Here is a 14,121-nt window from a genome sequence, read left to right as displayed (position 1 = left end):
CCAAAGAAGATATACAAACAGGCACTGAGTACAAGAAAAGATACTCTACATCACCACTAATTAGGGAATGCAAATCAAACCACAATGAGGTACTACTTCACACCCGCTAGGATGGCTATAATTTTTTTACAGACAGAAAATCACAAGTGTTGGCAAGGATGTAGAGAAATCAGAACCTTTGTGCACTGCTGATGGTGATATAAAATGTTGTGGCCACTGTGGAAAACAGTTTGGTGGCTCCTCCAAAAACTAAACATTTCCACTATTCCACTCCTAGGTATGTACCAAAAGAACTGAAACAGGGACTCAAACAAGTACATGGACATGCATGTTCACAGCAGCACCATTCACAATAGCCAAAAGGCAGAAACAGTCCAAATGTCCATCGACAGATAATGGATAAACAAATTGTAGTACATACATATAATGGAATATTATTCAGCCTTAAAAAAGAATGAATCACTGGTACATATTTCAACATGGAAGAACCTCCGAAACAAAAACTAAATGAAAGAAGCCAGACACAAAAGGTCACATATTGCATGATTCCATTTATATGAAATATTCAGATAGGTAAATCCATAGAGACAGAATGCATATTTGGTGGCTGAAGGAAGGAATAAGGAGAAACTCCTTAATGGGTAAGGGGTTGGAGTGATGGAAAAGTTTTGGGGTGGTTGCACAACACTGTGAATGAACTAAATGCTACTGAACAGTTCACCTGAAAACGATTAATTTCATATCATGTGAATTTTGCCTCAATAAATTACTTTAAAAGACAATGCTCTAATTCAGCGTCACTACAGAGCATCAAATTAGGTTCAAGAAACCATGTGAACCAATTTAGCTAAAATTTTGTGTGTATGTTTTAACGATAGGAAACAGGACACGATGTATCAAAGAAGTCCTGAGTGGTGAGCAATTACTGAAGCTGGAATGTTAAATTTCACAAGGCACGAGCAGGGTTTAAAAGGACGGATGGGTTTAGGCTGGGTTACAGAAAGGGAATGGGTATTCCAGTAGAATAAGTGGTATACACAAAAGCACAAAGGCAAGAAAATGCAAAGGGGCAGTGAGTAGATGAGCCTGGTTAGAGGAAGGAGTTGGTGTTGGAAAATAAAAAAGTATGAGGTTGGAAGGTGAGCGATCAGACTGGGGAAAGTCCTGGCAAGAATGAAGGACTAGCAACGGTTGTTGGTAGGTGGAAGGATAACGACTTGATGAAAGATATTTTGGAAATACATTAATTTAGAACCTGTTTCTTCTACCTTTTCCAAAAACTAACGTTTGAGGACTTACCACATGCTAAGCATTGTGCTGAGCACTGCATATACATTGCCTTATTCTAATCTAAAACGCTCTCTACTTTGTGGAATTCATTTCAGTTTCAATAAATAAACACCTATATAATTTTAAATGGCTGCACAGTATTCCACTGCAGGGAATTTAACCATAACCCTATCATTGGATAATCAGGATGTCCTTTCTTTTTTAATATAATTGTTTCAATGAGTATCCTTGACCTGAATTTTTGCAAATTTACCCAATTAGGCAATTAAATTAAATCTAACAAATATATTGCTCAGGCAAAAGGTATAAACAATTTTGACTTTTCATATACATTGCTCCATTTCCCTCCCAGGATGTGGTAGTAATTCCATTCCCAATAGCAGTGTATGAGAGTCTATTAACCTCTACTCAGAGTACTGCCATTCTTTTTATTTCTCCCAATGTGCAAATAGTATTAGTAAGATTAAATTTATGGTTTATTGGACATTTGTATTTCTTCTTTTGTAAACTGCTTATATCCTTTGGCAATTTTTAAGTCATCTGACCTATTCTGGCCTAAAACATAGAGAAGAATTTCTAGTTATCCATTTTCCAAATGATTAGCCAGTTATCCCAGTACCACATATTATCAATATGAACGCCACCTTTATAATACATTATAGCCACTGGCTTCTGTTTCTAGACCTTTTTTTAAGGAATCTTTGAGATTATTTACATCCACCTTCTGTCATAGCTCTGACAAATGACTGTCCAATCTCTACGTGGACATTTATTTTTAAAAATTACAGTAGTAATGCATATTCATTGTAGAAAATACAGAAAAATCACAAAACATAAATAAAAGTCATTTAGAATACCACCACATGTTGAAAATCGCTGTGAAAATTTTGGTGTCTGTAATTAAGAGTGATAGTACTGAAATCAGATGGTCTGGGTTTGAATTCCTGCTCTCTGTCACTACTTACTACCTCTTGGCCACTGACCTAGCCTCTTCAATCTTCCGTTTCTTCAATTGTAAAACATGGTCAATAATACTATCTACATCACAGGGGTGGTTGTGAAATTTAAACAAGGAAATATAAGCAAAGCATGCGGTACAGTTTCTGGCACAAAGAAGGAGCTCAAAAAATGTTTGCTATTATTATCATTAAGTTGTGAGAACTGATTGAGATCCATTGTTTTGTAATCTGCCCTTTTAACTTAACAATACAATGTAAACACTTCCCCATATGAGTAAATTTTCTTCTACATTATTTAAATTTAAACTTGGTGAGATTATATATCATTTTTAATATCTTTAAATAAAATTTCAATTCTCTATAATAAACATACATTTTGTTGTTGTTTCCAGACTGCCTAACCCCTTACAATGATCTGTTTATTCTGACTTCAGTAGCACATTGTTTCAGTTACTGTAGCCTTACAATAAATGCATATATTTTAATGTAAAGCACAGTCTCATCAATTTTTCTTTTTCAAAAATTTCTTGGCTGTTTGGATAAACATTCTTCCTTCAGATAAACTTCAGTCCCTTTGTTAAGGTGCCAAAACAAAACAAAAAATCCCTGTATGATTTTATTAAAATTGTAGATTAATGAGGGCAGAAATACTTGGCTTCTTTACAAAATTTAATCTACTTATTCAAGTCTTTTATTAACCTACGTGAAATTTTGTTATTTTCATACACAACTGACACATTCAAGTTTGTTGTGATTAAGAAACAATGGGTGATAATCATTGAGTCAACACATCTTCGTGGAGCATCTACTAGGTTTCAGTCACTGCCGCAGCCTCCACGGTGGTCAAAACCAGCAATGACCCTGTCTTTGTATACAGAGATCACAGTCCAGAGGGGGAAACCAACAGTAACTAGTCACACAAAGAAATGTAAAATTGCAGCAGTTTAAGAGCTATGAACTAGAGCATAAGTGGGGAAGTGGCCTGCTCAAGGAAAATTCCCGGAGGACATAAATAAGGACTGATGTAGTTACCAAGGATAGGCACCCTCCTAATTCCCATTTCAAAGACAAGGAAAATGAGGCAGACAGACTAATAATTTGCCCAAGGCCACACTCTAGGGGTAGGATTTGAGCCCAAGCAGTCTGGTTCTGGAGTCTGTGCCATGAAAGAATGAAGGGAAATATGAGGGAAGTGAAGGATTTACCAGATGAAGGGCCACAGCAGGTTGGCAGGGCTGGGAGAGCGGTCCAGGCAGAAATACAGCATATTGTAAATCTCTGCCTTCTCAACCGGCTAGAGCTGAATATTTTATCTGCCCACATTACTGAACTCTTAACAGCTCTATTAATGTCTCCATCTATTCAGTGAATAATTCTATCATCTACAAGTAATTATATCAAGGTCTTTTTAATATTTATATTCATTTAGCACCTTACAGTTCTGGATAAAACCTCCAAAAAAGTGCTCAATGAAAACTAGTAACAAAAAGCATTCCTGCTTATTCCTGACATTAATACTTCATTTAATGACCCAGAATTTCCTCAACTTTTGACAATAAAACTTCTTCATTTAACATTTATAAACATCCAGTGAGAAACTGCTCTATGTGGCTAGGGGTTGAGATTGATGTATTTTACCATATAAAGGAAGGATTGTCCTATCCTTTGTTCTACAAAAATTTTAAATCAGGAAAGCTGGCTCAACTTTATCAAGTGATTTTGGATATTTCTTTAAGATAATCATACGATTTTGCTCCTTTGACCTATTAAGGTGATTAAGTTTTTAAAAAGTTGAACCATCTTTGTACTTCCAGAATAAACTCTGATTGATCAATGCAGATTATTCTTTTAATTGCCTGCTGGCTCCGGGTTACCAATATTTTACCTAGGATTTTATAACTAAGTTATAGCTTCCCCCCACCCCCCAACTGTATTAGATTCTGGCATCAGTGTTTTTTGCTGCTTTGGTAAGGTCTGTGATAGAAAAGCAGTTTGTTAGAGTTGTAACTAGAGTCGTCTGGAATAGGAGGTTAAATTTGTTTTTCACTCTAAAATTATTTAACTCAGAATGGCTTCAAACATTTTACAACGATAACCCAACCAGCTGTATTTAAATGGTATCGATTTCCACGGAATTAGGCAAAGCCTGTTTTCCTCCTTGATTAGGCTGTACAAGTAAAATTTAATGGTGATTACTGCAGAAAGATTCTCAAAACACATCACAGAAATCTCGTCTTTTTCTTCTACATCACCTTTTGGGATATTTCTCGCTTCATTTTTTAATCTTATTAGCAGAGATTTCTACACAGTTGTCTCAATTCTAATGACCTCTACAGTTGTATACATATCCCCTCATTCATAATGTACATTTCCATCTGCTCTCCTGTTACATGTTAGCCTTATCAAGTTTATCTATTTCACTCTTTTTTAGAGAATCAACTCTTGGATCTATTTACCAATTCTATGGTCGTTCTACTTTTAATTCATTTATTCTGGCTTTGTGTTACTTAGTCCTTCCAATTTCCCTTATTTCCTCTTCTTGTTGCTCCAGTTGAGTATCCCGTTCATTTGTTCCCTTTCTTCTTTAATCTTAAGAAGTCACGAAAGGCTTAAACAGGAAGAAAGATCATTGACAGCTGTGTGAGGAGAGAAAGCCCAGAGACTGGAGCAGGGAGGCTGTGACCAGTCAAAAAAAAAGAAGTCTGAACAAAGGCAGAGGCCACTGGGTTGAAATGGAGGGTCATAGTCTAAAGACATATGAAGCAAAAAAGACAGGGCTTTGAGAAAAATTAGGCATAGAAAGAGGAAAAAGGCACCAGTTTCTGGTTTATGTAGCCAGAAAAGGAGTGGTGCCATGAACTGAAATGAGAAGGTTACTAGGAAGAACGATTTCAGAGGGAAGTAAAGAGCTCACTCTGGGTTAAGTCAAGTGCTCGTGAGATGCTAAAACGGAAGTTGTTGTGCATGGAGTTAGGCAATTCCAGAGAAAGATAAGAGCTACAGATATGAACTTGATAATCATTAACTTATGGTGGATGATTAAGCAGGGAACATAGGTAGGATCTCTAAGAAAGCGTAGGAAGCTTAAGTTTAATGAGAAGAAAGAGCTGACTGTGCTGGGGACAAGACACCTAAGAGGCAGAGGGAGAATCAACTTGGCAACTTACCTTTTTCTAAAGAACTATCCGTTTCTTCGAATTGTTCTATATCTTTGCCATAAAGCTATACTCAGATTTATTAATATGATTTTCATTATACTACCTTATTCCTAAAGTCAAATATTTGTTTCTTATTTTTCCTGATTAGCCTTGCTTAGACAGTTTTCTAAACTTTACCAGTATTTTCAAAGAACCAGCTCTTATACTTAAATCTACTCTTTCTCTGACTTCAAATTTAATTAATTCAGAGGCCAAGTAACAGAGTGGTTCAGAGCATGGGCTGTGGAGCAGACTGACTAGGATCAGATGTCTAACGAGCTGTGTGACTTTAGGCAAGTCCTTTAATATCTCTTAGCCTCAGTTTCCTCATTTGCAAAATGAGAATAACGACTACCACATACCCGCAGAGGGCTATGGTGAGGAAAAGATATAATGCCCACAGTTCACAGAAAATGATTGTTGAATGTCAGTATACACGTCTAGGCTAAAATTGCTGTTTTTTCCTGCTAATATCGTTTTCCTATTTTCCTTAAGTTTATTTTGGTCTTCACAGTACTTTACAGCTTTCAAAATGCTTTCACACACATTATTTCTTTTGGTCCTCCATCTTGTGAGGTAGGCAAAACATACCTCAGGCTCACTGTACACTCAGGAAATAAGCTCTGCATTAATGGACGTGGTTAAGGGCACAAAAGAAGAAATGGCAAAGCCAAGACGTGCCACCTCTGTGCTCTAGGACAGCACATCAATGAAGGTACATGGTACATCTGTCACCACTCATTCTGCCAATGCTCGGTCCTAGCGATAAACGGCTTAGGTAGAGCAATGACATCAAACTTCCTTCCTCTCTTCCTAAACCTCACATACAGCTGACTTTAAGAGTGCTTTTGGTGGAGCGATGAGGAGCTGACAGTAGTAGGTTCAAAAGAGAACTGGAGACGTGGAGACAGTGCATATAAACATCTCCTTTGAGGAATTCTGCTGTAAAGAAGCAGAGAGATGAGGCAGTGGCTGGAAAGACGTGTGATCCTGTCTTTGTTGCTTGTTTTTTCAAGATGGGAGCTACTACAACCATTTGTATGCTGATGGAAGACAAGAGGGATGAGGTCCTGTGCACAAGGACAGGGCTACTCCAGGCAGAAGCACCAACCACCCATCCACTGACATGCATCCACCAGACGGAAGGCAAGAGCCATCAGTGCAGCTGCAGGCAGACGGAAAGCTACTATGGGGGGGAAGTTCTCTTCTGATCACTTCTTTCTCAGTCAAGAGGAGGGCCTTACCTCCTGTTGACAAGAGAAGGCAGCATTGGGGCATTGGAAGTAGGACATATGTGTCACCATTCACGTGTGGAAGTGAAAACTGACTGAAAGCTTGCAAACAGCAAACCCATGGCCAGTCCCTGAAGGAAAACGTTTTATAAGGAATTCAACAGCTGCTGGGCTGCACTCATCTCCTGACCACCTCATTCTAGTTATAAGAGATGGTGGGCCGAGTTCACCTAGAACAAGGATGATGGGGCTTTGACCACGAACAACTCAAACCTGCAAGTCAGGTGCCAGATATATATGGCCAATTCTAGTCCCAGGTGTAGGGGAACCTGGGAAGAGCAGGCACCATTATTGGGGCTGGAGGAGCCATCGGAAGGCCAAAGAGCTGCTACATGGCATCAGCTTGTAGCGCCTTTTGCTTTTATCAACCTCTACATTTGTTAAGACAACCACTGTTGAGGACACTGAACATTACGTTACTCGATGGTCTCAAGTGGTAAATTTCTTTAAGAGTGTTACAACAGGAAAAGTAATGACAGGAAAAATTCTCCTCTGAAGAATTTATACGCTTCTTTTATTCTAATAAAATATTATTCATCAATGCCTGAGATGTGTCACTTATCATAAAACTTGAAAAAAGAAGCTGCCCACTGAGAATTAGATTATAAAGTCAACATATAATTAATCCATTAGAAGAAGAATCTGCAAACGCCATCTCAAAGAGACAGAATGGCTTTTTAACAAAGCATGAATGTAATCTGATGAAAGCTGTATTAACCCACATAAAAGTATTAACATGTAAAAAATGTATGAAACCAAAAGAAAAAGGAGTTGGGCAGCTGCACAGAATAGAAAAAGAGGCACGGAAGCAAATTATGTGGCGCCAATCCAGGAATAGAACAGGGTGGAGGGTGCCTTAGCCAACAAACTGGGCAGCCAGCCTTACCCACAAAGGCTATTCACTTAGCCTGGGGTTATAAACTGGACTGAAGACGCATGAGATGCTCAAGGTGGCACGTATTTTCAAGAGCTGAAGACTTTCTCATAAACCCACACATACTGTCAAATATCATCAACTCGACTGGGAAAGCTGAAGCAGATTAGGCAGTGATGTGAAACCCGTAATGACAAGGGAACACCGAGTCACTGAGAGGGAACACCGAGTCACTGAGAACACCCCAAACACAGGCCAGAAACAGTCACAAGAGAAGTCAACCGTCTTTTGTATAAGAGGTGCCGAGCAGAAGATGGACGATTCCTGAGAGTCTATGTAAAGAAGGCCAGCACCTGGTTCCTGAATCAGAAATAAAGCCATACCAAATATTTCCAAAAAAACTAGGGTAACACAGAATGAGAGACTATATTAGCAAGCTTACAAACAGATATCAGTTGTCGATCTGGGGTTCTTTCTAGTTACATCAGTTGTTCAATTTATCAAAATGCATGGAGCTGTACACTTGAGATACGTGCATTTTTCTGCCTTTGTTATATTTCAATAAAAAGTAAAAATAAAAATAATAACAGAAGGAAAACGTTGGAAAGTATTAACCCCAAATGAGAAGTATTAAAATTCTGCTACTTCAGTAAATTCTGTATTTATTCTGTCTGCAAGATAACAAGCCCAAACAAAAAGATTTGATGACCGCTTTAAAACAGCACATTGTGAAAAGGGGAAGTTTAATAGTCAGTCAGTTGGTCAAGTTTTTGTCGATAGCAATGAAGCAAAGCCATCTCTATATGCTGTTAGGAGTTTTTCTTTCTCGAAAAGTTTTTATACAGAAAGTCCTCTGCCACTTCCTGTAGTCATGTTCCATGTAGGGTAGATTCTAAAACCCAGGCCACATTTATCTTTTGCCCTCATCCAGAAGGGGAAAAAAATGACCCTCATCCCCCAAATCTGAACATGTCTACAGTGTATAGATCTTTTAAAAGGTAAATGTAATTCTCAATGACAATAGAGCTATAGGAAAAAGTTACTAAGTATGCAAATACCATGGGCTATCATCCTTATAGGCTCCTGATGCAAAAAGCGAGTCCTAAACCAGAGGACTTTCTCAGAGATGCTGTTCATGTAGCAAAGGAGGCACCCACCCTCCCAGCAGTGCCACAGCTAGGTGAGAGAACAATACACGAATCTCTTCACCACCCCATGCCTCAGTCTCCACGGTCAAAATACGCCAGCTGCTCTACCCTGGCAAATCTACTTGCATACGTATGCCTTAAAAAAAGATCGAGAGAGATTTGCCACAAAACTATGATAAACTCAGAAAATCAGGGTCAAGGGAAAAAAAGATCAAGCAAATATACTAACAGTAAGGGTTACCACAATTGCTGTGAGCAAAAATGACTCATAAACATGACTGAGCATAAAATGTGGTTCTTAACTTCCTCACAGCCAGAACAAAAGAGGAAACAGCTGTCACTATAAAAGTTCCCTCTATTGACTCCCTGTCACCTCTAAGGCACAGCAATAATTTAAGTGCTGTGAGCAGTAAGACTGATTTCATGTATTTAAATGACTGACTCCTCAATGAAGAAAGATACCATATATTCTGACGATGAAGTCTTACTTTGTCGAAAACACAGAGCTAGGTTCCTAGCTACTTCCTTGTTTTTCTGGCAATTAACAACTCCCAAATCAGACAGATAAGACACTAATGCTCTTTTCTCCACAAAGAACTGTGGGAAAATAAACTCAAATCTGGGATTATTAATTTCCGCAAACTAAAGAAAATTACTTTAGGTTGTAATTTAATCATTGAACTTGATTGAGGCATGAAGCATGGATAGCGGTAATGGCACCAGTTAGATGAAGGTGAAACTACCATAAAGACATCAAGAACAAGACTCTGTCATTTAGGAGCAGACAGAGTCTCAAGAAGGCAGAAAAAGAAAAAAAAAATCACACAAATTCAGTGTTTTTATTAATACTACACTTTCAAAGATGGAAAATAAAAGTATTTTTGAAGCAATCACTGGAAAGGCCTATGTTGGAACTACTAAAATACATCTTACACTGTCTGCAAAGAACACATGAAGATACATTTAGTACAGACGATTGTCACAATTGAATGAGACGCAGTTTAGCTCTGTCAGGAAAAGCAGAGGAGAACCTGAGTTCTTACATCAATGGATAAGTTCTGACTTATCTAGGCCTTAATTTACCAGCTCTATAACATTAGAGTGTCAAACTAAGACATCTCTGAGATCTCCCCAAATCTCATTCAATTCAGGTTTCTGCTCATGTCAACTTACCAGAGGCTTTCCCTGGCCACCTCTCAAAGTAGCATCCCCACATTACTTTTTATTCTCAAGGCACTTAGCACCAGGCCTATTATACACAGATTTCCTGCCCTCCCCCAGAACCCAGGTTCCACTGGAGGAACTCAGCCAGCTGTGCTGTAGTCCCAGGGTCTAGAACACTGTGGAGCACCTAGTAGGCACACAGAGAGCTTTTCAGTGAAAGAACAGATACATTCCAGCTCTATACTTCAAAATATTAGGTTCAGCGAAGCATGCTTGTATATATGTAAATATAAAATTCTAGGAGAAGTTATTTAAGAATATAATTCTCAACAAACAAGCTTAAGGGTATAGGACTTTTATCACTAATATTAGTAAGAAATTACACCAATATGCAAAGATTACTGAGGAGATAATGCACAAACAGGCAGGAGGGCAGGTTCAAATCCTGGCTCTATGCTTCACTGTGTAACCTTTCCTAACTTCTCTTTGCCTCAGTTTCACCTTAGGTAAAATGGGCATAAAACAGGACCTACTTCAGTGTCAAGAGGATTAAACAAGAATGTACATAGTCTTTACGAGTATAAACTGAGGGAAAGAATTGGGGGAAAACGTCTGTTCATTATTTCTTCCCACAATTGCCAACTAAAAACAGGGCAAAGGTAACAAAGGAAGGAAGGAAAATTTATTTTTATGAAAAACATGTACATTACAGTGTTCATTTTGTTTTTTAAAGTATGATTATTTTCACTACAGGAAAACAGACGGTCAGAAGTTTGTGGTTATACTTGCTTTTCAAATAAAAAGAGAAATGTCGAAGTGTGCTGGAGGAGAAAAAGTTGAAAGTGGCTGGGGAACAGTACAGCTCAGGCTCAGACCTATGGCACCAGGAATCACCCATGCTTGTCCCCTCTGCAGCTAGACCTGGGGGGGGGTGGGTGCTCAGCCCACTGAGCATTAGGCTGCTCCCTGGGCCCTGGATTCCATTTGATGGTGGTCCACACAGCGCAGCCAGCCACTGCCTGTGCGCTATCCAGACCGATGGGCTCCCACCAGCTGTTGTCTGTGGCCTGCAATCACTGGGGGTTCCATCTTAAGAGAACAACTATACAGCTCATCAGAAGGTCTGAAGATTTAGTTCCAAGCAGGCATCAACTCAGCCATTTGAATCTGAAAGCTGTAGGAAGGCTTCTAAAAAGTGGCTGTACTGTTGCGTCTGCCCTCTTTATAGGAACTGGCTGGATACGACAGGCTTGTGGTTGGATAGACCAGCAAGTGACGATGACATGATTCATACTTGGTGAGGTCCAGTCTGTTTAATTGTGAAGAACTTATTAGCTATGGATCCTTGCACTTATCTAGACCCTTATGTTGATCAAACAAGGGCTTTGGATACAGAACATGAGCCCCTCAAGCTACGATACTGTTAGTTGTAAATCCTGAATCTGTTCCTGTATCTGTCTTCTTAGGACAGAGAGGATCTGGGGCAGGTTTCACGGGATCCAGAATCTATCTACTTTTCCAGGATGAGAAGGGAGAAATGAGAGACATTTTGGGAGTCTCCGCCACACGAGAGATGGCTTTTGTCACATACTGCAGCCAATAAAGCTAAGAGAAACAGCTGGAGCCCCACGAAGCATAAGCAGGTGACTCTGGGAATTATTTATTAGAGTGACAGCAGTAGCAGCCAAGCTACTTTAGCTCCTGTCAGCAGCTACTGGGACATTCATGTCAGCCCAGGGGAGACCGAAAGACTCATGCCGCTCTTTTGCAACAGCACATTTTAAATTCCAAACTAAGTACGTACTACATGGGGAAGATAGAAAGAAAATCGAAACATTTAAATAAATTATGCTTAAAGCCTGGTAATACAGTGTTCATCCTTTGAAGCAGAGAACATTAGATGATGGCCTCGATATGTGAGGGAATGGGGGAATAGACAAGAAGAGTCTTCCAAATGCCTAGTTTATGAAAACTTACATTTATCATTATCTGAGAGAAAAGCATAATACAAGTCAGAGTTGGCCTCTTAAACACTGGCATAAGCCTGAGGCTACAGAGTGAAATGAGCCCCCTAAAATAATAATATCAATCGATTTTATATATAAATTGATTATCTTCCGTTGCCTAGAATCTGGGTCTCTGTTAGCCAGTAAGCATCACTGACTATAGGAGGAAAGAGGAAATGACGATTTACACAATACATACCGTATGCTAGTGAATACTACAGATGTGTTTTCCTATCTATAACCACTTAGTGCTTAAGACAATCTCTGTCTGGGGTCTAACCACCTGGGCTCCTCCCTTTACAGCTGTGGGACCTCAGGAAAGCGATGCTTTCACTGTGCCTCAGTTTCCTTGTCTGACAAAAGAAGCTACCACCCAATGAAGGAGTTACTGGTGTTCTGACAGACTAAGAGAATAAGCTAGTCAACATGCAGCTCTTATAACAGCACCGGGCATATGGCAGGCACTCCACGTACGTTAGCTATTTTTCATTTTCCTCACAGCACCCTTTTGAAAAAAGTAAAACCCTGCAATTAGGTAAGAGTGTCTTCCATTTACAGAGGAGGTAATTTTGCAAAGACAAGCAATTAACTTGCTCAGAGTCACGGAAAGTGACAGAGGTAAAAGCCACTCTTTTTCCACTATGCAATGCCGGCCACATTATTTATGCTGCTACGAGCCATGGCCTATTACCAAATACTGAAGTCACACAGCCCTCAATGAGCGAGACTTCCTCAAGGAAGTCAGATTGTGCTAAAAGGAAATCAGAGTGTGCTAATCTTGACATCTCATCCCAACCACAAAACACATTGTCTTCCTAAGTACACAATGCTAAACTGCTGTTGGGCGATAAAAGAACGAGCCACCTCCTAGGAAGTTGGGTAGACCCAGACTTTTCAAAAGTAAGCCTTAAGGGAACTCACACAGGGGAAGAGGAGAGGGGAAGGAGAGAGGAGAGGGTTGAAGGGTGAAAAGATCCACTATAGAACTTTCAAATAAAAAACGTACACATGTTTTCTGCCCCTGAGGCATCTGCCATGACTTCTTAAATTGAGGCCAATAGCGCCCAATCTTAATGAATGAGCTGGCCTAGTGCCAAGACACACAGCTCTGACACACAGGCTAGAGGCCCGCAGGGCCCTTTTCACCCTCTGGGAGACACCTGACAGATCACAGATCAATCTTAAGCAACTGGAAGGACGATGTCAACGACAGATTAAATGGGCTTGCTCTTTTGCTCCCTTTTTTCCAGGGATCGAATTTGTAGAGGCTATGTTTAATACAAGACATCAACTCGGGAGACCAGGAAATCTGATTTCCAGGTCTAAGAAGGACCGGGCAGCCCTCTTCGGGTCGCGGGCCCCGCCGGTGAGCCTGGCCTTCCTCGGTCTTTCGGTCCTTCCTTTGCTCCAACGGCACCCACGGGGGCCGGAGCAGGAACCGGGGCTGCCCCGGCACCTGCCATCTCTTCCTCCACCCTTTCGACAGTTGCTAGGACTCCGGAGAGGCCAACCTGGCTGGGAGAGCATGTTGTCAGCTCTTGTCTCTATTCACTGCCCTCCCCCGGGCGGCTACGAGAGAAGGGCGCGCAGCGGCGTGGGTGTGAGCGGCGGGAAGCGGCCCCGGGGTGACACCTCGCGGAGCCGGCTCCCGCAGGAGCACACGCCGCGGCCGCTGGGGCGAGGCCCGGGCGGCCTGCACATCGGCCCCGGGACCCGCAGCCCCCATGGCCCCGCCGGCCCCGCGGCCCCCGCGCCCAGGGACGCCCCGGACGCCCACCCGCCGCCGCCCACTCACCGCCGCACTCGGCCGAGTACTGGTCCCCCCAGTCCCCAGACTGCGGGCTGCAGCCGCCGCCCGCCGGGGCCTCCTGCTGCTGCCGGTGCTGCAGCTCCTGCTTGAGCAGAGACAGTGGCGAGTAGTGCTCGGTGGCCAGGGCGCCAGGGTGTGGCCCGGCGGACAGGACCCCCAGCAACAGCAGCACCAAGACGCGCCCGGCAGCGGCCGCAGCGGCCACAGCACCGCCCCAACAGTAGCAGCAGCAGCAGCAGCCGGCAGGTGCCATCTTCCCTCAAGGCGCATGTGCGGCGGCCCTCGCCGCGCACTGCGGCCTCCCAGCCTTAACCCGCGGCGGGCAGGTGGGCCGTGGCAAGAAGGCGGAAGAAGGGGAGTGACATTGCCTGATGGGAGTTG

The 14,121-nt window shown here is 41.6% G+C and overlaps 1 protein-coding gene across 22 annotated transcripts in view; it reads right to left on the bottom strand.

The window, feature by feature from the left end:
* Nucleotides 1–14,084, bottom strand: part of TTC13 (tetratricopeptide repeat domain 13) — a 79,376-nt gene extending 65,292 nt beyond the window's left edge. For 19 of the 22 annotated variants that reach the window (XR_011423834.1, XR_011423807.1, XR_011423809.1 and 16 more), the window contains exon 1: nt 13,726–13,993. Coding sequence is in view for 11 of the 22 variants with exons in the window: in XM_070229258.1 (XP_070085359.1) it covers nt 13,726–13,993 (268 nt within the window). In the remaining 11 variants the exon portion in view is untranslated. Of the gene's footprint in view, nt 1–13,725 lie in introns of all 22 variants that reach the window. The other 3 variants (XR_011423828.1, XM_070229318.1, XM_023647760.2) reach the window with 2 other exon arrangements.
* Nucleotides 14,085–14,121: the final 37 nt, after the last annotated feature.

This window comes from Equus caballus, chromosome 1 (genome assembly GCF_041296265.1).
Source record: "Equus caballus isolate H_3958 breed thoroughbred chromosome 1, TB-T2T, whole genome shotgun sequence".
In the NCBI taxonomy this organism is placed as follows: domain Eukaryota; kingdom Metazoa; phylum Chordata; class Mammalia; order Perissodactyla; family Equidae; genus Equus; species Equus caballus.
The sequence above is the reverse complement of the archived record's forward strand: the minus strand, read 5'-3'. Positions and strand labels throughout refer to the sequence as shown.